The sequence below is a fragment of the Ornithorhynchus anatinus genome, chromosome 18 (assembly GCF_004115215.2).
Source record: "Ornithorhynchus anatinus isolate Pmale09 chromosome 18, mOrnAna1.pri.v4, whole genome shotgun sequence".
Taxonomy (NCBI): Eukaryota; Metazoa; Chordata; class Mammalia; order Monotremata; family Ornithorhynchidae; genus Ornithorhynchus; species Ornithorhynchus anatinus.
This window is the reverse complement of record NC_041745.1, coordinates 41,934,853-41,960,275: the sequence shown is the minus strand read 5'-3', so window position 1 is coordinate 41,960,275 and position 25,423 is coordinate 41,934,853. Positions and strand designations below refer to the sequence as shown.

The 25,423-nt window shown below is 45.2% G+C and overlaps 1 protein-coding gene across 1 annotated transcript in view; it reads left to right on the top strand.

Annotated features, from left to right (window-relative positions):
• EFCAB7 (EF-hand calcium binding domain 7) overlaps positions 1-11,315 on the top strand; it is a 40,827-nt gene extending 29,512 nt beyond the window's left edge. The window contains exons 10-14 of the mRNA XM_007659691.3: positions 530-663; positions 3,306-3,454; positions 6,118-6,327; positions 7,654-7,761; positions 10,267-11,315. Of these exons, the coding sequence (XP_007657881.2) occupies positions 530-663; positions 3,306-3,454; positions 6,118-6,327; positions 7,654-7,761; positions 10,267-10,341 (676 nt within the window). The 3' untranslated portion in view covers positions 10,342-11,315. The remainder of the gene's footprint in view (positions 1-529; positions 664-3,305; positions 3,455-6,117; positions 6,328-7,653; positions 7,762-10,266) is intronic.
• Positions 11,316-25,423: the final 14,108 nt, after the last annotated feature.

Sequence of the window (25,423 nt, the reverse complement as noted above, 5' to 3'; positions counted from 1 at the left end):
CCTTTCTGAAAGCTGAACTCCTCCAGGAGGGCTTCCCTGATTAAGTCCCAGTCCCAGCAACTGAATAGCCACCCTTAGCCCTTATATATTTAATTTTCTATCTTCGGCACTTACGTGTGCACAATATTGACTATTGACTCAATAAAACCTATTGAGGTTTTTAAGTTCCTCCACTAGATAGTTCCTTCAGAGCAGGGGTCATGTCCACCAATTCTGTTGTATTGTTCCATCTCAAGCACTTAGTACAGTGGTTTGCACATAATAAGCACTTAATAAATAACGCTGATCGATTGCTTCAGTTGTTCAGCTCCTTCATCCTGATGTATCTGCTTGTCTTTCTCCTGTTCCCCCTATTCTTCAATAATTTTTGTCTCTCCTCCCCCATTCAGTATAAGTTCTGTGAGAAAAAGGAACATCGCTCAGTGCTTAATACCGTGCCTTGCAATCAGGTGCTCAGTAAGCACCGTTGATTTGAAGGAAATGGATTTATATGGTTAATCGGAAGCTTTCCGTTTCTTAATTATTTTAGATCAACCTTATCAGACATCTTTGAAATAATCGATTTAGATGGAAATGGTCTTCTCAGCCTTGAAGAATATAATTTCTTTGAACTGAGGACGAGTGGGGAAAAGTGTGATGAAGACGCTTGGGCGGTCTGCAGGGGTAAGCATTATTTTAATAACGGGCGATTCCAGTATCAACTAAACATAGCGAATAAGTCGTTCCTGTGGGAGAGGTGGAAGGGATATCGGCCTTTAAAGTTCATTCGTTCAGTTCAGTCGTATTTATTGGGTGCTTACTGTGTACGGAGCGCCGTACTAAGCGCTTGGGAGAGTACGATACAACAGTGAACAGACACATTCCCTGCCCACAACGAGCTTATACAGTCTAGAGGGGGAGTCTGACATTAATGGAAATAAATAAATTACTCATATGGAACTAAAGGAACAGTGTTTCCAATATCAGAAACAAAATCGAACAGTTACTCAACTGCTGTACAAATTTTCAAGCCTCTATCCCTGGAGCTAACGTTTTACTTCAGGTTTATAAGAATGGCCGTTAAATCCCGCAATGAATCGGGTGGACACCTTTGTATCTCCGTGCAAATTGTGAGGCTGGGCAGGATTTCAAGGCAGGTGACAACGCGTGGGCCTGAGGGTCCGAGAGGGCCGTGAGCCACTCATGGGCCTAGGCCTCGCTGGGGAGGGTGCACGGGTGGAGGGAGTGCAAGACGTACAGGTTAATATCATTGGCAGGGAGAGGGTGTCCAAGCCTGGCAAGGTCGTGGGCCATGGAGAAGGAAGGTAAACTCGCCCTCTAGACTTGAAGCTCGTTGTGGGCAGGGAATGGGTCCGTTTATTATCATATTGTACTCTCCCAAGCGCTCAGTACAGTGCTCTGCACACAGTAAGCGCTCGATAAATACGATTTAACGAACGAATGAATGTGTGAAAGTGGCCACAGTGGGAGACGGGGGTGGAAGAGAAAAGAATGGCAGGGAACGCAACTCTTAATTAACAGTCTTAATACAGCATTCCGCAAATAGGGTGAGAAGCAGCATGGAAAGGGCGCGGGCCTGGAATTCAGAGGATGTGGTTTCTAATCCCAGCTGCGCCACATGTCTGCTGTGTGACCTTGGGCAAGTCACTTCACTCCTGTGGGCCTCAATTTCCTCATCTGCAAAATGGGGATTAAGACAGTCAGCCCCATGTGGAACAGGGAGTGTATCCAACCTGATTAGCTTGTATCTACTCCAGGGCTTAGAACAGTGCTTGGCACATAGTAAGTGTGTAAGAAATAACACAAATATGATTATGATTGTAATTATTAATAGATACCACTGAATGATTGATTGTCAAGAAGCATTATGGGAAGGGAACGTGTCCATTTATATCCCAAACGCTTAGTACAGTGTTCTGCACACGGTAAGCGCTCAATAAATACGACTGAATGAGTGAAGGGGACAGGAGCCTTGCTTGAAGGGCAGGACAGCATTTCTCAGGCACTTACTCCCATTTAGTGTTGATCATAGTAGTTCAAGGTGATGGATTTGTCAATGACTAGTCAATGTTTAATTTTATACTATTTGTTTCAGTGCTGCTTCAAGGACAAAGGAGAGCAAAAGAGGTTATTCGGGGCCGTTCCATTCTCTGTTGAAAATCAGGGTCGTGTTTTTGAATTTAACTCAGTATTTTGGCCAAACGTCAGACTAGATTATATCAGAATAGGGGTTTGGGTGGGTTTGTCTACAACCCTGTTGAACTTGTTTGAAAAACCAATGGATACACCTGCCTAAGTCAGTGCAGAGTCAAGGGAAGTGAGAAGCTTATATCTATATCACCCCATCCCTGCTCTTCAAAACATCCTCTGTAAATATTAGTATTCTTCTCGAGAAACAGTATGGTGTAGAGGAAAAAACACGAGCCTGGGAGTCAGTAGGTCATGGGTTCTAATCTCGGCCCCACCACTTGTCTGCGGTGTGACCTCGGGCAAGTCGCTTCACTTCTCTGAGCCTCAGTTCCCTCTTCTGAAAAATGGGGATTGAGTCTGTGAGCTCTATTTGGACAGGGATTGTGTCCAACCCCGTTTGCTTGTATCCACTCCAGTGCTTAATACAGTGCTTGGTACATAGTAACCACTTAACAAATACCAAAATTGTAATTATTATTAAGTTCGTAAAGACCCCATTTGTGTAGATAAGTTCAAAAAGACCAATTTGATGATCACTGTCATCGTCAACAGCATTTGAGTGTTGTGTACAAAACACTGCACTGGGTGCAGCGTGGCTCAGTGGAAAGAGCACGGGCTTTGGAGTCAGAGGTCACGGGTTCGAATCCCGGCTCGGCCACTTGTCAGCTGTGTGACTTTGGGCAAGTCACTTCACTTCTCGGTGCCTCAGTTCCCTCATCTGTAAAATGGGGATGAAGACTGTGAGCCCCCACGTGGGACAACCTCATTCCCCTGTGTCGACCCCAGCGCTTAGAACAGTGCTCGGCACATAGTAAGCGCTTAACAAATACCACCATTATTATTATTATTATTATTGCTTTGAACAGTCAGCAGAAGTAGAAGTCTCTAGGCTCTAATCTCATGGTGGGCAGGGAATCTGTCAGTTTTTTGTTTTATCGTACTTTCCTGAGCACTTAGTACAGTGCTCTGCACAGAGTAAGTGCTCAATAAATACGACTGATTGATTAGAAGTAACGTCCGTGCCTTACAGGTGTTTAGAAGTCCTTAATATTCACTTTATATTTCTAAATTTTACCCTAGGTTTACAGGAACTCTTTGTGGTTTTTCGTAAACAGAGAATTTTGATACCAAGAAGAATGAACTGACCAGGCTGGGGTTTATGGATTTGAATCTTATGGAAGCCAATGATCGAGACGGAGATCCTAGTGACCTCTGGGTAACTTTGCATTCAATGGGCTACAATAAAGCCCTGGAAATGGTAGAGGTAAAACTGTCTAATGATTCTCACTGCCTAATGATTCTCACCGGTGCTCTTTGGAATTACTCAGGACTCCCTAAAGGCAAACGTGTCATCCCTTGCCTCTCTTTCTCCCACATCACCCCTGTCCTAACAATGGAAGGTCTGGTCAGTTTTGCCAGTGGGTAAATTTCTTGTCCAGGACCAAGCAAGAGTTAGAAACAAGGGAAAAATGGGGTAAAATATAGCAATAAGCATGATAATAATAATAATTGTGTTTTTTGTTAAGCTCTGACTGTATTACTAGTACTATGCACTGAATGCTGAGAGTGGATACAAGATAATCAGGCCCTGCAGGTGGCTAACAGTCTAAGTAGAAGGAGGGAACAGGTATTGAATCTACATTTTGCAGGCGAGGGAACTGAGGCACAGAAGAATTAGGCTACTTGCCCAAGGTCTCGTAGCAGACAAGCGGCAGAGCTGGGATTCAGACCCAGGTCCCCGAACTCCCGAGTCTGTGCTCTTTTATTCGTTCAATGGTATTTATTCCGTTAGACCTCCCTGCATCTCTTAAGGCAGAGCGGATAGGGAGAAGAAGATCAAGCATTTTAAGACAAATTCACCTCTAGAAATGAAGCCAAGTGAAAAGGCTCCCACCCAATTGTAGTCACCCTAAAAGATTTCAAATGCTCATACTTGTAAAATGTTACTTATATAAAAGTTTTTCTGGGACTCCGTCTTTTCTAGAAAGATGAGGTGAATAAGAGCAGTACCAGGTTACACGTTTAACGACCCACTTTAGACTTGACTATTATAAATCGTCCCATTTCAACCTGACATTTTGTGGAAAACGCAGAAGCTCAGAATTGCTTTTGTTTGTGAAGAGAGAATTACAACAAAGCTTTATGGAGGAAATTCAATAGAATATATCCTTTTGCTGGATATTTTTATATAATTTTATTTTCCTCTAAAGAAAGATTGTTCCGAGTCAAAGAAAAAAGGAGAATCTGCGGTCAAAAAATGGTAAAATCCATAAATGTAATGAGAAGCTGTATTCCCGGCAAGGTGAAGAGAGGTTTTTAAAACATTGAGTCTTTATGGATAGGGCTTTTTATGGCTGCTATGTCAGAGACGATTCATTAAATTCTTTTTGTAACTGGCTTGTTGTAACAGCTAACTAACTGTTAAAGTGTTCCACTAACAATTTGGACTCTTCTTCATTCTTTTTCGAAGCCAGAAAGATGACCTGATGTTTTTCAGTTAGGATTTGGACACTAGAGAGAGCTGTTTCCTAATGCTGGAAATTTCCGTGTGTCCGAGAGGCCCGGGAATTTCTTTCTGGAACTAGCCCCGGTTTGTGACTTAGCTCCCCTTTCCTCCATCTTCTCTCCCTCCTCCCGCCTCACCAAAGTGACTGACTGCTTCACCCACTTGCTCTTCAGATTCACAGTGATTTCTGCAGCCCTTATATTAGGAAATGAAGGGAAAATAAACAGTATTGGTAGCTCAGAGCAGTTTGACTAAATGAAAACCTACTATTTCTTAAAATAGAAACTGTCACCTATAGTTTATTCAGTCCTAGGATTCAGAGTGCTAGTTAAAACAATAGGCCAGAGGTAAGATTATAAAACATAATGCAGGAGAGTGAGTCATAAGATAAGTAATTTGTACAGTTTTCCACAAAGAATAAAGAAATAAAGACTGATTTGTAGTATATGAAAACGGGAAGAAGCGTGGCCTAGTGGAAAGAGTACGGGTCTGGGAGTCAGAGAATCTGGGTATTAATTCTGGCTCTGCCACAGATCCGCCATGTGAGCTTGGACAAGACACTTCATTTCTCTGTACCTTGGTTACCTCCTCTTTAAAATGGGGATTAGTACTCTGAGCCCCATGTGGGACATGGATTGTGTCCAATCTGTTAAGGTTTTATCTATCTCAGCGCTTAGTAAAATGCCTGGCACATACTAAGTGTTTAACAGATACTATTAAAAAATGCACTGAATCATCACTGCCGGTAATATTTATGGAAGGCCCACAGTGTGCAGAGAACTGTACTAAGTGCTTGGGAGAATCCAGTATAGAATTCCTTTCCTCAAGGATTTTGTAGTCTATCTGGGGGAGCTGTACAGATAAGAGGAAAACGGGCAAGGGCATATGTTAACAATCTATATGTGGCATTATTAGTTAGAGGCCTTTCTCGACTAAGCCCTCATTTCCTCTTTTCCCACTCCTTTCTGTCCCACAGCACCCACGTATATATCCGTAATTTACTTATTTATGTTATTGCCAGTCTCCCCCTCTAGACTCTAAGCTCGTTGTGGGCAGAAGCGTGACTACCAACTCCATTATATTGTACTCTCCCAAGTGCTAAGGGCAGGACTCTGAGCACTGCAGTCGATTGATACAATAAATACGATTGATTGCTGATCATCTACCAAGAGCTAAGGATATGCTAGGTGGGAGAGTACAATAGAAGATAGACAACAATTATTTTTCATGGGTGGGAGTAGGAGGAAGAAAATACAGTAGAGTAGAATGAAAGATCTGAATTTGGAATTGAATCTCAAAGTACAGATATTAAAGTCACACATCTATATCAGTGCTAAGGATAGGAATAAAATACCTAAGGGCTTAGAGTGGTGTTGGATCCTCTTGTTAGGATTTTCATCTTGCTTTTCCTCCCTTACCAGGCATGCCCTTTTGTCATCGATATCTACGCTGAAAAATGCAAGCCCAGAATTAAAGCAGTCTGTCTCAGGGCAGGCAGTGGGCAACTCGAGAGGGCCATTTGCAAGTCTGTTGTTAACCAAGGCGATGCAAAGCTGATGGATGGTTATGAAAACGTAGTGGTTCACACGTACAGGAGCGACACCCGGATCTCTTCAGTTATTGAAAATAAGGTACTGGTAGGATTCATTACATCCCTCTCTTTTCTGTATTGCCAGTCGCTTTCCGCCTTCATAAATGGACTTCCAGCTCAGAAACCACGTTTTCCATCATCAACAGTACATTTTGCAATTCGGATTAGTGCTTCAAAAGATGTGCTTATTTGATAAAGTGTATTTTGGATAAAATGGAGATTAAACATTGATGTTTTCAAAATATCAACTCTAGAAATAACTGAAGGACCAAAAGCTTGACAGTTATTTTGAAACCCTAATTTATTTACTGCCCCTATAGTATATTGATATTCACGGATTTTGGTTTTCTGGCTCTTATTTTGGATAAAGTATTAATTGGGTGCATTAATAAGACACTAGTGTATGCTTCTGGTCTTTAGACGGGGTTAGTCAATCATTGTTCCTTTCTCCCTTCTTTCTCCTCGACTCTTCTCCTTCTTCCCTTTGAGTGAGTCTCCAAATCATTCTCCGTCTTCCTTAGGTCTTTCAAGGCTTCTGTTAGCTTCTCTGTCTCTCTGTCAACTTGTCGCTCTCTCTACTCCACTAAGTTATAAGCTCATTGAGGACAGGGACCACATTTACTAACTCTCCTGTATTCTCCCAAGAGCTTACTAGTACTGTATTACTACCACTAATAATAATAATGGCGTTTGTTAAGCACTTACTATGTGCCAAACACTGTTCTAAGTCCTGGGATAGATACAAGGTAATCAGGTTGTCCCATGGGGGGCTCACAGACTTAATCCCCATTTTACAGATGAGGGAACTGAGGCACAAAGAAGTGAAGTGACTTGCCCAAAGTCACACAGATGTTAAGTGGCGGAGCTGGGATTAGAACCCACGTCCTCTGACTCCTAAGCCTGGGCTCTTGCCACTAGACCACGCTCTTGTTACTAGGTGCTCAATAAATATTATCGTTTCATCCATTGCTCTCCCTGACCTTGAGTTAAACTTTCTCTATTCTTCCTGCTTCTTTTTCCCCCTTAAGATGCTTCACCTCATTTCTCCTTCTCAGGCTCCTTTTTCTTCACGACTCAATGTCTCTCTCAGCCATTCTCAGTTCCTGCCATTCTTTGTCCCTCTCGGCTACTTGCCGTTTCCGCCCCCAGATCCCCTCTCGCCTCTTCGAGGCTTTAGCTTTTCTCTGTTTTTCCTTTTCCACCTGCCTGACTCCTCCCCCAACTCTTCCTGTATTTCCTACATTGTTTCATTTTCTTCCTTTCCCTGATTTTGCTTAGCTCTCTTTCCTCCATACATATTTCTACTGTCTTGATTGTGATTTAGCTTATAAGATACAAAGTGTCTAATGTGTTTTTCCTCTTACAGTCAGACACTAAAGTGATTATTTATGTCAACAACGAGCTAAGCAAAAACTGTGTTAATAACCGAGGACTCAACATCTTTGCGGTGGAAGTGGCTCCCAAATCTATGATGGTAATGTGTTGTTTTCTCTATTTAAGATGGGGAACTGCATGTATATTTTAAAATAACCTTCTTGCCAATTTTACTATCGGCGAGGCCAAAATAGCTAAAAATAAAGAGGTAAGTAGAGCTATTGAAAACTTAGAAGACGATAATAATAATTGACCCTTGCATTTTGTGGCATGGAGAACTGAGGCATAGAGGTCAGGTGACTTGCTCAAGTTGGCTTAGTGGTACTCTCAGTCGTTCATTCGATGCATACGATGCGACAGTAAACAGACGTTCATTCATTTATTCCTTCATTCAGTCGTATTTATTGAGAACTTACTGTGCGCAAGACACTGTATTAAGCGCTTGGGCGAGTACAGCAATACACATTGAACTCCCCTGCTTCTCGGTATTCTTGAAGGAGTAGAGGAAAGGGTAGTTGTCAGGACAGTGTCCAAACGGACTGATTTTACCACCCTGCTCTCCTGGGGGACAAAGAAGGGATCTGGAATGGGCGGGGAGAGAGGAAGGGAGGGAGCGGAATGAGTTGGCCAGGCGAGTAAGGGAAAATTTCAAAGCGGCCAGTGTAGTAAGGGAGACTTTTAAAGCTAAAGCCTGATTGTATAACCCGTCTGTGGAGAGTCCTGTTCCTCTTCCCACCCCTTCTTTCTTTCAACCCAACCCTGGGATATCGGCTCAGATCTGGGACGGTGCTTAGTACAATGTTCTGCACACAGTAAGCACTCAATGAATACGATCGACTAATAATAATTCTGGTATTTGTTAAGCACTTATTATGTGCGAGTCACTCTACTAAGGAAGACAAGGACATCAGGTTAGACACAGTCCCTGTCCCACATGGGGCTCGCAGTCTCAACCTCCATTTTACAGAGAATAATGATAATGATAACGATGGTATTTGGTAAGCACTTATTATGTGCCAAGCACTGTTCTAAGCACTGGAGGAGATACAGGGTAATCAGGTTGTCCCACATGGGGCTCACAGACTTCATCCCATTTTACAGATGAGGGGAATGAGGCACAGAGAAGTTAAGTGACTGGCTCAGAGCCACACAGCAGACAAGTGGCGGAGCTGGGATTAGAACCCATGACTTCTGACCCCAAAGCCTGTGCCCTTGCCACCAAGCCACGCTGCTTCTCAGTGACTTGACCAAGCTCATACAGCAGACAGGTGGCGGAGCCTGGATTGGATCCCATGACCGGTTGACTCCCGGACCGGTGCTCTGTCTACTACACCGTGCTACTGACTGACTGGCCGACTGTCAGTGGGGTTCCGCCATTGTGGGCATAAAGGTTGGAATCCAGGAAACTGTAGACTGACCACTCTGGTAGTCCATTAGCCACTTTCATCCGGTCGGCTCCCAAGGTTAACGTGGTAGCCGGCCGGGATCATCTGAGCTATTGGTCAGTCTGCCTTTGTGTCTTCTCCCGATGCTGACCAAGGAGTGGGAAGGAAAGGCAGATTCTTCCTTTGATATTCAGGAATATCCATCCCATCCCGGGTGGTAGAACCATGATATTTTCAAGACAAGAGCCATCTCGTGGGGTCAGAATCTGTATCGATTTGGGTATCCCAAAGGCTTAGTACAGAGCCTTCGCGTCTTGTGGTTAGGTGCTCGTTAAATTCAACTGACTGACAATATTCCCGAAACAAGCAGTGAAAGCAGGGGATGTATCTCACGCTTCTGTCATATTTTCCCAAGTGCACAGTGTTGAAGATCATCTCATGTTTATGTGTGACCTTGAGCAAGTCCCTTAACCTCTCTCTTCCTCATTTTGCTCCTCTGTCAAATGGGGATAGAGACTCTGTGTCTCTTAAATTGTGAGTTCTGCATGGGTCTGGTATTGTGTCTGAACTTGTTGTATGAATCAGTCCAAAGACTTAGCATGAATTAAGTGTTTATAAAATACCGTAATTATCAGGAAATATTATTGTAGGGCCTGCAGTGAGCTGCCTAGGAGCAACAGGGTAGCATCGACCAATAAATTCATTCATTCAATCGTATTTACCGAGCACTGTAATAAGAGCTCAGGAGAGTACAATTCAGCAGTAAATAGAGACATTCCCTCCCCACAACGAGTTTACAGTCTAGAGACGAACTTAATTCATAGTTAAATGCAAAACTGATTTTTAAATCCAATGACAAAGCAAAATTTTTTTTGGTGATTGAGGATGATAATCAGCCGTATTTGAGATGGGAAGGGCTAATCAAGCTTCTCTGTGACTTATTGATCAAGACAAGGAATAGGGCCAAAACAGGGAGAGGTGGCCAGCCTTAAAGATTCTTGGGGCGGTGGGACATTAACGTGGATCCAGCTGTCACCCCCCTCACCCCAACCCCCATATACTTGGCCTTACCCAGAGTCACACAGCAGACAAGAGGCAGAGCTGGTTTTCCAACCCAGGTCCTTTGAACTCCCAGGCCCACGCTCTATCCACTAGGCCACACTGCTTCTCTAAATAACAATAACAATAAACCAAAGAAAAATAAAAGCTCTTCTTTGCAGGTTTGTCAACATGTAATGCCTTTGACCGAACGCCAAGAATGGATATATAATTGTGTGGATTCCATCGCGTCATAAGCACTCCACCTGGAAAGTGGTGTCTCTCAGGATTATGATGCAGGTTTATTTTATGTTTTATTGATCATCGAAAAACAGTCTATCTTATTTTGGAAACAAACCAGTTCTACCTTTTTATAGTCAATTTTAGCTATGTAATTAAACTGTACATGTAATCCCTTTAAAATCAAAACATTCTGGGTTTCCTGGGGTGTAAGAAATTTTACTATCTATGTTCAGTTTTTTAATTTATGAGTATTCCACTTTTTACCAATTTATAATCACCAATGCAGATAAGATAATAAGGTATATAAGGGATAATAAGATATTATAAGATATTAAGCTACTTCTACACAATCCAGAAGTTTAGTCTTTTAATAATATAAACCCTTGCTTAAAGGAAACATTTTTAACTTAAAGGTAAAAGTGAATATTAAAGTAATCTGCTACTCCAGACAGATTCAAAATTTAACAAAGTTTTACGAAGATTTTTTTCTTAAACCAACGATCAAAACAAATCACAATAGAATTATAACAGGAAGTTAATTTGATTTCAAATTTCTTGCCCAATGTTATTTTGAATTTAGATTGCTCTAAATTAAAGCAGACTAGTACCACTATTCGATGTGTTTGTCAAAGTAGATATATAATTTTTTCCAGAGTGTTTAGTAGGGCAGCAAGTCAGCTTGAAATGCTATATTTATCAGCTGGTAGCCCTTGCACTCTATGACATATTCTTCTGAAATCGTACACTAGGGCCAGTAAAGGTCAACTATGAAACACGAGCACGAATATAGGACTGCCTGATTTATATACATTCAGTGCTCGCGTTCAGATGCTTCTGTAAAGGTCAAATAATTTCTGCCCCGGGTTAGGTATCTGTAAAATGGGTTGAGAAATTCTTAACCTTTTGGGCAGTGCTCTGAGATCACCAAAGGCAGGTTGTTGTCCGAAGAAGCCATTATATAACTAAGATTAAATAAGAGATCGGAACAGAGCAGACTTCCTTTCATTCATTCATTCAGTTGTATTTATTGAGCGTTTACTGTGTGCAGAGCACTGTACTGAGCGCTAAGTTCCTTCTTCTGTGTCAACAGTGGGTGCTTTTGCCGGCCTCTTAGGCAAATTGAAAAGGAGAAAAAAAGTCAGAAAGGAGTCACTTTGAGATCCAGTTTAATTAATTCATTCATTCAATAGTATTTATTGAGCACTTACTATGTGCAGAGCACTGTACTAAGCGCTTGGAATCTACAAATAGGTAACAGAGACAGTCCCTGCCCTATGACGGGCTTACAGTCTAATCGGGGACAAGAACAAGCTTGAATATTATAAGCTATTGATTACTGAACGTCATGAAAGATGGGGGCCTCACTCGACCCATCTCAACTGCTCAGTATGGTGCTTTGCATAGTAAGTATTAAATAAAACCAAATGGATGAATGAGCGAATCTCTTCCAGCACTTAGTATAGCGCCTGACACAGAGTAAGCGCTTAACAAATTGTTGTCGTTGTCTTACGCTGTCGAGTCGTGTCCGACCCATAGCGAGTCCATGGATGCATCTCTCCCAGATCGCCCCACCTCCATCTGCCATCGTTCTGGTAGTGGATCCATGGAGTTTCCTTGGTAAAAATCCAGAAGCGGTTTACCACTGCCTCCTTCCGAGCAGTAAACTTGAGTCTCCGCCCTCGACTCTCTCCCGTGCCGCTGCTGCCCGGCACGTGAGAGTTTTGACTTGTAGCAGATGGCCTGCCACTCGCTAGCCACTGGCAAGCTAGGAATGGAACGGACAGGCCTCTGCTTGACTCTCCGTCCCATAGTCGAGACTGGTAGAGGACCGGAAACTCTCCAGGTGCGACCCTGAGAGGCGGCTTAACAAATGCCATCACTATTAGTATTATTATTATTATAATAATAATATTATTATTAGCAGCAGCATGGCTCAGTGGAAAGAGCACGGGCTTTGGAGTCAGAGATCATGGGTTCGAATCCCTGCTCTGCCACTTGTCAGCTGTGTGACTGTGGGCAAGTCATTTAACTTCTCGGTGCCTCAGTTACCTCATCTGTAAAATGGGGATTAAGACTGTGAGCCCCACATGGGACAACCTGATTCTCCTGTGTCTACCCCAGCGCTTAGAACAGTGCTCTGCACATAGTAAGCGCTTAACAAATACTACCATTATTATTATTGCCCCTGAAGGACTTCTGGGCAAACTCTTTGGCTGCAAGTTGCTGGCAGGGGGAGGAACCGCAACATGGAGCTGTTGGGGTCTGGAGTGTGGTGGGCTCGGCAGTTCCGCTTCAATTTAGAACGACCCCTAAAGAGCCAACTCGGCTCCCAGAGGGACCCTCCATTCAAGAGGACCTCCGGCTGGAAATGGGTCGCCCCTCCTTGCTCTGGTCCAAATCTTCTCCCCGATCCTTGGATTCATATAGGGACACCAGAGGTCAAGGAGCGTAAAGCTCGTTGCGGGTAGGGAATGTGTCTGCTTATTATTATATCGTACTCTCCCAAGCGCCTAGTACAGTCCTGTGCACACAGTAAACACTCAATAAGTATGATTGAATGAATGCATAAATGAATAGGGATATACCATCCCAACAACCCTAACTTTCCAACTACATCTTTAACTTTACCCCTAGTGATTTATTCTAGATCTCTCATCCGTGTATTTTTTTGAAGTAAAAAAACCTCTCTTTTGAATCTGCTATTTTTCAGTCTGTAGAACTTCCTGTGGTAACAGATTCCACATGCTTACCCCCCGCTGGGTGAAGAAGGGCTTCCTTTTGATTGGCTTTGAACATTCCCCCTTCAAGCCCCAGTGCGTGCCTCCTTATACTCTCGGGCGATTTCGCCAGCGTCAGTTCCTTTCACTCCCCCTCCACGGCCCGCAGGATTTTGCAGTCTTCAGTCGTATCTTCTGTCGGCCTTCGTCCGCTCAGATCGAAGAGAACCGATCTCTTCAATCTCCCCACACGCACAAGGAGAGAATTGCTCCCTTGAGCTAGTCCACCTCTGCCTTGGTGTTAATTTCATCCATATCTGCCCCACAGACTCATTTCCCTGTTGATCATCTGCAGGACAGATTGAAACAAATCCATCCCTTCAGTGTAACCGTGTACTTCGGTTCAAAGGTGACGGTGCCGACAGGGAGGTTGCATCCGTGAATGTCTTTGAGAGCGCTTGGTACAGTGCTCTGCACATGATAAGCGCCCACTTAAATACCACTGATTGATCCAGCGATTGTCTAGTACCTTTTTTTTTTTAAAGGCATTTGTTAAGCACCTACTCTGTGCCAGGCACTTTACCAAGCTCTGGGGTAGATACCGGTTAATCAGGTCGGATACCGTCCGTGTCCCACGTGGGGCTCAAAGTCTTAATCCCCATTTTACAGGTGAGGTAACTGAGGCACAGAGAAGTCAAGCCACTTGGCCAAGGTCAAACAGCAGGCAAGTGGCGTTGCCAAGATCAGAACCCTGGTCCGTCTGACTCCCGGGCCCGTGCTCTATCCCCCTGGGCCACACTGCTTCTCGAGTACCCTTGCGAACGCTTTATCCATAAAAATGCCATTGTGCACTTTTTTCTGATCCCTCGCCGTTTAGGTGAACGTTGCTCGGCCACCCGTGGTTGAGATGGGAGAAAAATACGTCCTCCCACCCGCACGATTTGCACTTGAGTTGTTTCTGCAGTACTAGTCGTGACTTGCTCTGAACTGGCCACCTTCTCACGCCAAGCGGCACGCATTGGGTGACATCTGGTAGGGGTTAGTGGGTGTGGTCTGGGGTCCCATCTGTACGTGCTTGGTAAAAGAATGGACTGGGACAAAACTTCCTCCATTGCCAATGTTTCCATTGAGACGGTGACAGTTAAATGGGGACAACTACCTTTTAAGAACGAAACCAATCGTCCAGTCATTAGTATTTACCGAGCGCCCACTCTGCTCGGAGCAGTACACCAAATGCAATAGAGGAAGAGGCACGATCTCTGCCCCTGAAGGGTTTACAATCTATTGGGGAGGGGGAGGGGAGGATCGCCATACAATAATTTAAAAATAGGGAGAATCGTTCAAATAGAATCTGTGAATCAAGATGTACAAAAGTGTAATGAGAAGTTGTGAATACAAAAGTGAGGAAATGATAGTGAGGGAGGATTTGAGCTGGGGAGAAGAAAAATGAATCTAGGGTGGTCTCTTGAAGATGGGTTTTCAAATGGACTTTGGGTAAAGCTGTGGCTTGTCCACTTGGAAGGTGGGGTGATTCAGGAATAATAATAATAACTGTGGTATTTGTTAAACCCTTACTATGTGCCAGGCACTATACTAAGGTCTGGGGTGGATACAGTCAAATCTGGTTGGACACAGTCCCGGCCCCGCCTGGGGCTCGCAATCTAAATCACCATTTTCCAGATGAGGTAACTGAGGCCCAGAGAAGTGAAGCGACTTGCCCAACGTCACACAGCAGATGAGTGGCAGAGCCGGGATTAGAATCCAGATCCTCCTGACTCCCAGGCCCCTGCACGATCCACTAGAACCACGCTGCTTTCAGGATGGAGGAAGAACATGAGGCAGAGTTTAAGTTTTCGTTACGATTTTTAATCTATCAGATGAAAAAAATTAAACCTTTTATGCCTTTGGTCTGATTGGGGTGGTTTAAATGAACATTCAATCGACGGTATTTATCTAGCACCTACCTTGTCCCGGGCACTGTACCCAGTACTTGGGAGAGGACAAATGAGTTAGGTCATTGTGGGCAGGCAGTGTGTCTGATAATTATTGTATTATACTCTCCCCAGCGCTCAGCATAGTGCTCCGCAGCATAATGATCCTTGCTCTCCTGCAGCTTATTGGCATTTCACTTCCAAGAAAAGATTCGACTCAATTTCCATCTTCCATTTTTAAATCCGGACCAACGGCCCCGCCGAGTAAAGCGGTGGCCGTAACGATGGAGGAGCTTCATTAGTGGCCAGAGAAAGTTGGCCCGGAGGAATTGGGGGTAGGTGAGGAATTGGGAAGCCTGGCTAGGCCAACCTTTCTCTAGGACGAGGACTTAGACCGGACAAAGCCCACTGACCCTTCCGCCGTTCCTTTTCCAAACTTCTCCAAGCTGTTTCCCCCAGTCCTCAGAACAGATGTTGGCTAGCGAGAAGCTCCTAACGTGGGATAACAACCAACATCCCTGCTGTGCTAACAGAAACAGCATGGCCTACTGGAAAGAGCCCAGGCCTGGGAGTTAGAGTCAATCAGTCAGCCATATTTATTCAATCAGACATATTTATTGAACTCTTACTGTGTGCAGAGCACTGTACTAAGCACTGGGGAAAGTACAGTCAGCAATAAACTGACACATTCCTTGCCCACAGTGAGTTTACAGTCTGTGGGGGGGGAGACACTCAACAATACCAATAAGTAAATGACAGATGCGGACGTAAGTGCTGTGGGGTTGGGAGTGGGGAAGATCAGAGGGAGCGATTCATGGCGATGCAGAAGAGAGTGAGAGAAGAACTGTAAGCCTGTCAATGGGCAGGGATTGTCTCTAGCTGTTGCCGAATTGTACATTCCAAGCGCTTAGTACAGTGCTCTGCACATAGTAAGCGCTCAATAAGTACTATTGTATGAATGAAAAGAACAAAGGGTGGGCTTAGTCTGGGAAAGCCTCTTGGAGGAGACGGACCTTCAATAATAATAATGTTGGTATTTGTTAAGCGCTTACTATGTGCAGAGCACCGTTCTAAGCGCTGGGGTAGACACAGGGGAATCAGGTTGTCCCACGTGGGGCTCACAGTCTTAATCCCCATTTTACAGATGAGGGAACTGAGGCACAGAGAAGTTAAGTGACTTGCCCACAGTCACACAGCTGACAAGTGGCAGAGCCGGGATTCGAACTCATGAGCCCTGACTCCAAAGCCCGTTGGAGCTCTTTCCACTGCGCCACGCTGCTTCTCTAAGGCTTAGAAGGTGGGGGGAAAGTCATTACCTGTCAGATTTGAGGAGGGTGGGCCTCCCAGGCAAGAGGCAGGACGTGGGCTAGGGGTCGGCGGGGAGATAGGCGAGATCGAGGCAGAGTGAGAAGGTTGGCATTAGAGGAGCAAAGTGTGTGGGCTGGGTTGTAGAAGGAGAATAGCAAGGTGAGGTAGGAGGGGGCAAGATGGTGGACTGCTTTAAAGCCAGTGGTGAGGAGTTTTTGTTTATTGAGTTTAGTGAGCACTTACTGTGTGTAGAGCACTGTACTGGGTGCTTGGGCGGGTATAGTATAACAGAGTTTGTAGACCTGTTCCCTGCCCACAGCGAGCTTACGGTCTAGAGGACGAGCTTACGGTCTAGAGGACCCGGACTCGAATCCTGGCTCTGCTACTGGTCTTCTGTGTGACCTTGGCCAAGTCACCTGACTTCTCAGGGCCTCAGTTCCCTCATCCACAAAATGGGGATTCAGTCTCTGTTCTCCCTCCTACTTAGCCTGCGAACCCCGTGTGGACCCTGGTTATGTTGGATCTACCCCAGCAGCACAGATTGTGCTTAACGAACACCACGATTATTATTAAGTAGACTCTTACATTCTAGTCTCCAGAGGCAAAAGCCAAGAGCTTTGCTTTAGATCTATTTTCACTGTAGGTTAAATATAAAGCCGACACTTTATCCCCAGAGCTAAACAGCATCCGTGAAAGTGAGACTGCATTACTGCATTTCGGCCATCAGAGGGTATGCATATTGTTCCTCATCACCAGGCCTATATAATAATAATATAATTATATCCATATCATCATTATTATTACTATATTCGTTAAGCTCTTACCTTGTGCCAGGCACTGGACTAAGCGCTGGGGTGGATACAAGCAAATGGGGTTGGACACAGTCCCTGTCTCACGTTGGACTCTGTCTCAGTCCCCATTTTACAGGTGAGGTAACTGAGGCACAGAGAAGTAAAGTGACTTGCCCAAGGTCACACAAAAGCCCAATCCTTCTGACTCCCACTAGACCATGCTGCTCCTAGTTTTAGAAGAGAACAGCGAGGGCTATTTAACCCACATTGGGCAGAGGATGGAAAGTGTTCTAGGACTCATTATCTTTGCGGCTTCGATGACTTGAAAATCTCTGCAGGTTTGTCGGCCTCAATGCTTTGAAAATAAAGATAGGAAATCAGAAAATCCTAAGGCCCCTCTGCCCAAGGTCCGACAGCAGACAGGATTAGAACCCAGGCCCTTATGACTTCCGGACCCGTGCTCTTTCCATTAGGCCACGTTGCTTCTCTATTATTTATTGTGGAAACAGTGTGGCCCCTCTGTCCTTGGCATTGTTCTGGCTGAGTGACTTTCTGGTCCAGTTCAGTCCAACGGAGAACTCACAGAGCGGTGTGTATACAAATATACAAGCATGTAGAGAGTTAGTACAGTGCTCTCTACCCGTAAGTGCTCAGAAAGTACTAATGCTTCGTTAGTTAATGGCCTTGCTATTGTTTTTATGAGTTTAGGAGCCCAGCAGATCGACAGTAAATTTTAGGGGCACGAAACAGAGAAAATCAAATATCAAATTATTTTCAGTAGTAGTAGTATATTTGTTAAGCGCTATATGTCAAGCACTGTTCCAAGCACTGGAGTAGATTCAAAATAATGACGTCAGACAGTCTCTGTCCCACGTGGGACACACAGTCTAACTAGGAAGGAGGAGGTATTAATCTCCATTTTGCAGATAAGGAAACTGAGGTCCAGAGTAGTCAGGTGACTTGCCCAAGGTCACACAGCAGGCACCTGGCAGAGCTGGGATTAGAACCCAGGTCCTCCGACTCCCAGGCCCGAGTTCCTTCCATTAGCCATGCTGCTTCTCCATTATTTGTGAGACTCAGCCTACGTCCCCAGATCATTTTTTTCCTCCTCAAAACACAAAAATAAAAGTCGTGTAAATGTCAGCCCTGACTTAGCTCTTCCCAACTGTACAGTTAATTAACTGGCTCCAGTCCACCTAATAAAAAACAGAAAATGATTCTGGGGCCTAATAGTGTTGAGACAGTATATTAGGTTTGAGTCCCTAGCAGTGGTGGTAATTCACTTATCTTTGAATTGCTATTCGGGCTCACAGTTAGCCCTGATAATGAAGTTGAAGTGTATAAAGGTAGGGATTGGGTTATGGGGAATTGGGTGGAAATTCCATTTTGTTCCCCCACCCGGTGAATTGAGACACTGGAAATCTACAGGGACAGTTGGGGCAGGAGACGAGCAACTCTCTCCCGACGTCAGACGCCGTTGAAGGTTGGAAGAAGGATGTGGGTTCTAGTCCCGGCTCCTCTGTTTCTCTGCCTTGTGACCTTGGGCAAGGCACTTCACTTCTTTGTGCCTCAGTTCCCTCATCTGACAAATGGAGACTAAGACTGTGAGCCCCACCTGGGACAGAGGCTATCGAACCCAAGGAGATGGTGTATCTACTCCAGTGCTTAGTACAGTGCCTGGCACCTAGTAAGCATTTCAAATACCATAGAAATAGTGCTGCCATTTTGCCTTTATCCCCACAGCGTGGCGGGAGATACAACTCTTGGGCTTTCCAGCAGTTACTTTCTGGTTAGGACCCCGGGCTCTGTCCCGAATCGAGGCCATCCAGAGCCGCACTCTGCTTTCTTCCCTCAGCCCCCGTACTGTATTGCTCTGTTATAGAAAGAGGAGGTCTTTGAAGTAAAGCTGTTCCAGAAAAGCAGATCAGATCAGAGCCCCAAGGGATCGTTGGGCCTTTAGGTAACTCCCTCCTCCTCTGGCATCAATCTTGCTCATTATCCTTCCTCACTCATTATCCTTCTCCTTCATTATCCTTCCTTATTCATTATCCTCCCTTATTCATTATCCTCAATCGTGCATTATCCTTGCTCATAAAAGGAACAACTAACCAACCTACAGAGAACAAGCAGTCAAATTGGGATCTGACCAGGAACAGGTAACGAAGTTAATTATCTCATAAATTAGGTCCTGTCTTGTGTGTGCGTATCCTTTTTATCTGAGATGCAGATCTGATTTCAGAGAGGCGCAGTCTTTTCCTTCGCGGCCGTTCTACGCCATGTAGATTGTGAGGCCCTCGATGGAGAGGAACTGTGTCGGAACTGTTACCTAGCACAGTTCTCGACACTCAATCATCCGTGGTAGCCAATGGCAGCCTAAATCGGAATTCTAAATTGAGTTGGCAGTGTAGCCTAGTGGAAAAAGCACAGGCGTGGGAGTCAGAAGGACCTGGGCTCTAATCCCCGCTCTGCCAATTTCCTTTTTAGTGGTATTTCTTATACCTGTCTGCTCTGTGACCTTGGGCAAGTCACTTAACTTCTCTGCACCTCAGTTACCTCATCTGTAAAATGGGGATTAAAACCCTGAGCCCCATGTGGGGCATGGACTGTGTCCCACCTGATTAGCTTGTATCTACCTAACGCTTAGTACAGTGCCTGGCATAGAGTAAGCACTTAACAAATACCATAATAAAATAAAGTTCAGTCCAATTTCAAAGTTTAAGGCCTCTGATTTTTCTATTAACTTTTATTCGCAGATTGTCTTTGAGTAACTAAATTAGTAATAGCAAATCAAAGGGCACACAATAATCTCAAACCTCTTGGATTGTCGACCTAAAGCTGTAGCTGAACAGAATCACGAATTGGCCAAAATAAAAAATAGCATCAAAAAACTGACCTGGAAACCATAGCATAAACCTGGTGGCGCAGTGGATAAGACCACGGGCCTGGGAGTCAGAAGGTCACGGGTTCTGATCCTGGCTCTGCCACCTGTCTGCTGTATGGCCTTGGGTGAGTCACTTCACTTCTCTGGGCCTCAGTTACCTCATCTGTTGAACGGGGATTAAGGCTGTGAGCCCCGCAAGGGACGGGGACTGTGTACAACTCAATTATCTTGTTATAAAAAGACATTCTATACATTACATGATTATATAGTAATTATGGTATGTGTTAAGCGCTTGCTGTGTGCCAGGCACTCTTCTAAGCACCTGGGTGTGTACAAGCAAATCCCGTCAGACACAATCCCTGTCCCGCATAGAGCTCACAAACAATCTCCATTTTACAGATGAGGCACAGAGAAGTCCAGTGACTTGCCTAAGGTCACCCAGCAGGTAAGTGGCACTATTGTGTGCAGAGCACTGTCCTAAGTGTGTGGGAAAGTACAGTAGAGATAGAAGTCAGATTCCCTGCCCTCAAGGATTATTTAGTGGAGAGAGGCACAAGATAGTTTACAAGTTAGGAGGAAGAAGAGACTGGTGGTGGTTATGAGGAAAAGTAAGTTTTTAAATAGTAAGATATGTAAAAAAAAAAAAATCCAAAAGTGTTACAGATAGTTTTATATGCAAAGGTGCTAAAGTGAGAGACCTTGTGCTTCTCTTTCTATTGTAATTTCCCGCAGTGCTTTGTGCCCGGTTGGCAGCCAGTAAATGTTGAAAACTTGGAGCCCCCAAACCCAGTTCTCTTATGATGAATATGTCCAGTATTAATCTGTAGGAAGGCAAGTCTGCCTTTTATCCTACTTCCTTCTTGTTGTGTGGATCAACAGTACATATTTCACTCTTTCAGAACATGTTTTTAAAAACTACACTCCAGTACCCCGAGATGCGCCCGAGGGAAGGAGTGGTCTAGTGAAAGGAGAACGGGACCAAGAGTTAGGAGGCCCCGATTGTCATCCATGCTCTGGGTAACTCACTTAACCTCTTTGAGCCTCAGATCCTTCTTCTGTATTTATTTGCTATCGTTTTAATGAGATGTTCTTCCCCTCGATTCTATTTATTGCCATTGTTCTTGTCAGACCGTCTCCCCCGATTGGACCATAAGCCCGTCAAAGGATATCTGTTACCGATTTGTACATTCCAAGTGCTTAGTACAGTGCTCTGCACATAGTAAACGCTCAATAAATACTATTGAATGAATAAACTGGGAAGAAGTTACCTGCTCTCCACCCCTTTTAGACTGCAAGTTTCATATGGGACAGGGACTGTGTGATAACTCCGAATCTACTCCAGAGCTAGCACAACCCTTCAGCAAATAGAAATTACTTAGTAAATACTGCTATTATTAACATCCATTATTATTATTAATATTATAATAAGAGGAGAATCTTTGCTAGAGATCGGAACCCATGAGCATGGAGTCAAATACTACCAAGAAACTCCGGTGTTTGCCCATCCACCTCCACATTGAACAAAAACTCCTCACCGTTGGCTTTAAAGCAGTCAATCACCTTGCCCCCTCCTACCTCACCTCGCTACTCTCCTACTACAACCCAACCCGCCCACTTCACTCCTCAAACCCAACCTTCTCACTACACCTCGATCTCGTCTCTCTCTTCGCCGACTTCTCTCCCTTTTGCGTTTTGAGGAGAAAAAAAAAATGATCTGGGGACATAGGCTAAGTCTCACAAATAATGGAGACGCAGCATAGTAAGCGCTTAACAAATCCCATTACTATTATGAATAACCAATACCACAGTTACTATCATTTGTTTCACTGAAGTAACTCAGACATAAAGGCCAAAAAACTCCAGGCCGAGATCGTTCCTCGGGAAGGGCAGGGCTGTATTTTTTGTGGACCAAGGGTGCGGGCGCCCTTGGGATCCTCTCGTCATGACATCAAGACACGTGGGCCTAGCCTCTCCTTCAACGGCCTCATCTTTGGACCGAAGGGTGACTGTACTATTACATCTTTCAAAGTCGGGAGGCGGGATAGCGTGACGAAAAGTCGTCCACAAAAAGCCAACCAGTTGAGGGTTGAAATGGCTACGGATAATATTATGGTATTTATTGAGTGCTTACTATAGGTCAAAAGCATTGAGCCGAGGGCTGGGGTAGGCCCAGGATAATTAGATTAGGATAATCAGGGAGAGGCAGGCTCTGATACTTGCCTGCTGTGTGACTTTGGGCAGGGCTCAGTGCCTCAGTACTTTTTCCCTCTCCTTCCTAGACTATGACCACACCTCCCGTGGGACGGGGATTGGGCTAGATCTGGCTGTACTATATCTACCCCAGCGCTTAGTACAGTGCTTGGCACATAGTAAAGGCTTACAAATACTTCATTTTCATTATTTTGAACAGAGTCCCTGCCCCATAATAAGGTTCACAGTTTCAGAGGAAGGGAAAACAGGTATCTTATGCTCATTTTACAGAGGAGGAAACTGAGACCCAGAGAGGTAACTTGACTTGCCCAAGTCCACATATTTGCCCAAGTCTAAAGACGAGGCAGGGGCAGGATTGGGGGACTAGAACCTAGGTCTCCTAAATACCTTCCCACTAGAGCACACCACTAACACAGCGGTAGGAAAGCAGCGTGGCTCGGTGGTAAGAGCCCGGGTTTGGGAGTCAGAGGTCATGGGTTCGAATCCCAGCTCTGCCACTTGTCAGCTGTGTGACTGTGGGCAAGTCACTTCACTTCTCTTGCCTCAGTTACCTCATCTGTAAAATGGAGACAAAGACTGTGAGCCTCACGGGGGACAACCTGATGACCCTGTATCTACCCTAGTGCTTAGAACAGTGCTCTGCACATAGTAAGCGCTTAACAAATACCAACAGTACCGAGAGGAACTTGACCGCAACGATTCCGGTCGACTCAGTAGAGGAGAGTGTAGCGTGGAAAGCCCCTAAGGCTTTGACGAAACCTAAGTTAAAATGTCCCCTATTGTCCAAGCTGCTCGGGCCCGAGCAAAACACAAAGAAGTCTGGAGTTCGTCAGGTATGGCCGTTGCTCGTGAAGGCAGGCCAAAACTACAAAAGGCCGAGAGGGAGCGAGAAGACCGATCACTCCACCTTCTCTGCCTCACCAAATCATTGTAGAACCCCAACTCCAGATTTAGGAGGACAAAGCGGGAATTCTTCGGACTGTCCAGCTTGATAGATAAGCCCCCGGCGGGCAGGATGGTGGTGTGGAAACCAACTCTTGGCCAGCCTTACTCCATCTTGTTTTCAGTCTCCCTTTTGCAATAATCTACCTCGTTTTCCTAAATTTAAGGAAATCGGGCCATATTTAATTGACTTTTGTTGGTGTGAAGGAAATGAAGCCAACCACGGACTATAAATTGCTCCCTCCCCCACCTTTTGGTGATGAGACCGAGCCCGCTTTTAAGGCAACAGGCTATCTCTGTCCTCGTCTGTACAGATCCGTATTTAATATTGCAATAAAAAAACCCTTTTGCTATCTTGCTGCAATTTGATTTTTTTTTTTTTTGGTTGGACTTGACATTGTCATCTTGCTTCTGTTGTGATTTTTGTTCATTCATAATCTTATTTATTGAGCACTTACTGTGTGCAGAGCACTGTACTGAACGCTTGGGAGAGAACGATACAACAATAAAAGACATTCCCGTCTATAATGAGCTTCACAGTCTGGGATGGGGGAGGAACGGACATCAGTGCAAATAAATTACAGATATATACATAGAGATGGGAAGGGGAGATGGATAAAGGGAGCAAGTCGGGGCGTCACAAAAGGGAGTGGGAGAAGAGGAAAAGAGGGGCTTAGTCTGGGAAGGCCTCTTGGAGGAGGTGCCCCCTCAATAAGGATTTGAAGGGGTGGGGGGAGTGTCATTGTCGGATCTGAGGAGGGAGGGTGATCCAGGTGGGCTTGGGGTAGGTGAGGAGATAGGCGAGATGGAGGGACAGTGAGAAGGTTGGCATTGGAGGAGCAAAATGTACGAGATGGCTTGTAGAAGGAGACTTAGAAGGATTTAGCACGGGGCTTGCTGCTGAGTAGTGTGGAGCAAATGCCATCGGTGTTATCGCCCTCTCCTTTACCCAAACCAGAAATGCAGACGCCCCCCCCAAAATACACTATAGAGACGGTGTTATGCAATGGGAGAGACGGTGTTAGGCAATGGGGGAGACGGGGAGAGATTCCCAATCCAAAACCTGAGCTGTAGGGAGGGGAAAGGAATTCCCGAGTTGGGGGAAGGGAAGAGGGGAAGGGGAAGGAAGCATTTCCCACTCCCTTGCCTATCTCTAATGGCGCCTGCAAATAATAAATAATGGATTATAGTACTCATTAAGTGCTTACTATGATGGGCCAAGCACTCTTCTAAGCTCTGGGGTCAGGTCGGACACAGTTCCTCCTCCACATGGAGCTCTCAGTCTTAATCTCCATTTTGCAGATGAGGGAACTGAGGACCAGAGAGGTAAAGTGACTTGCCCAAGGTCACACAACAGACATAGGGCAGAGCCGGGATTAGAACCCAGGGTCCATCTGACTCCCAGGCCCGGGCCCGAGTCACTCGACCACCCTGCTCTCAGCTAGTGGTCGATAGTGCTCTACCTAGTGCTGTCAAGTGCTTAGTACAGTGCTGTGCACGCGGTAAGCGCTCCGGAAATACGACTTGAATGAAAGGAATAGTGGTCCATCAGCTCTAGCTAATGCTATCAAGCGCTTAGTTCAGTGCTCTGCACATAGTAAGCGCTCCAGAAATACCACTGAATGAATGGAATAGTGGTCCATCAGCTCTAGCTAATGCTATCAAGCGCTTAGTTCAGTGCTCTGCACGCGGTAAGCGCTCCAGAAATACCACCGAATGAATGGAATAGTGGTCCATCAGCTCTAGCTAGTGCTAATGAGTGCTTAGTACAGTGCTCTGCACACAGTAACCGCTCCATTAGCTACCTCCCAGCAAATGCTGTAGCTTCTGCCTCCTCTCAGTTTATGCGGATAATAATAATAACATTGGTATTTGTTAAGTGCTTACTATGTGCCGGGCACCGTACTAAGCACCGGGGAGGATACAAGGAAATAGGGTTTGTCCCACGTGGGGCTCACAGTCCCATTTTCCAGAGGAGGGAACTGAGGCCCAGAGAAATGAAGTGACTTGTCTGAGTTTACGCACCAGGCAAAGGGGAAGGCCTGGGATTAGAACCCACGACCTTCTGACTCCCAGGTCAGTTCTGAGGACGCGGTTTCGGCCCGCTGGGAGCCCCCGCACCCCATCCCGTGTCTCAGTGGCAAGAGCCCGGGCTTGGGAGTCAGAGGTCACGGGTTTGAATCCCAGCTCTGCCACTTGTCAGCCGTGTGACCATGGGCAAGTCACTTAAACTTCCCTGTGCCTCAGGTCCCTCATCTGCAAAATGAGGATGAAGACCGTGAGCCTCACGGGGGACAACCCGATGACCCCGTATC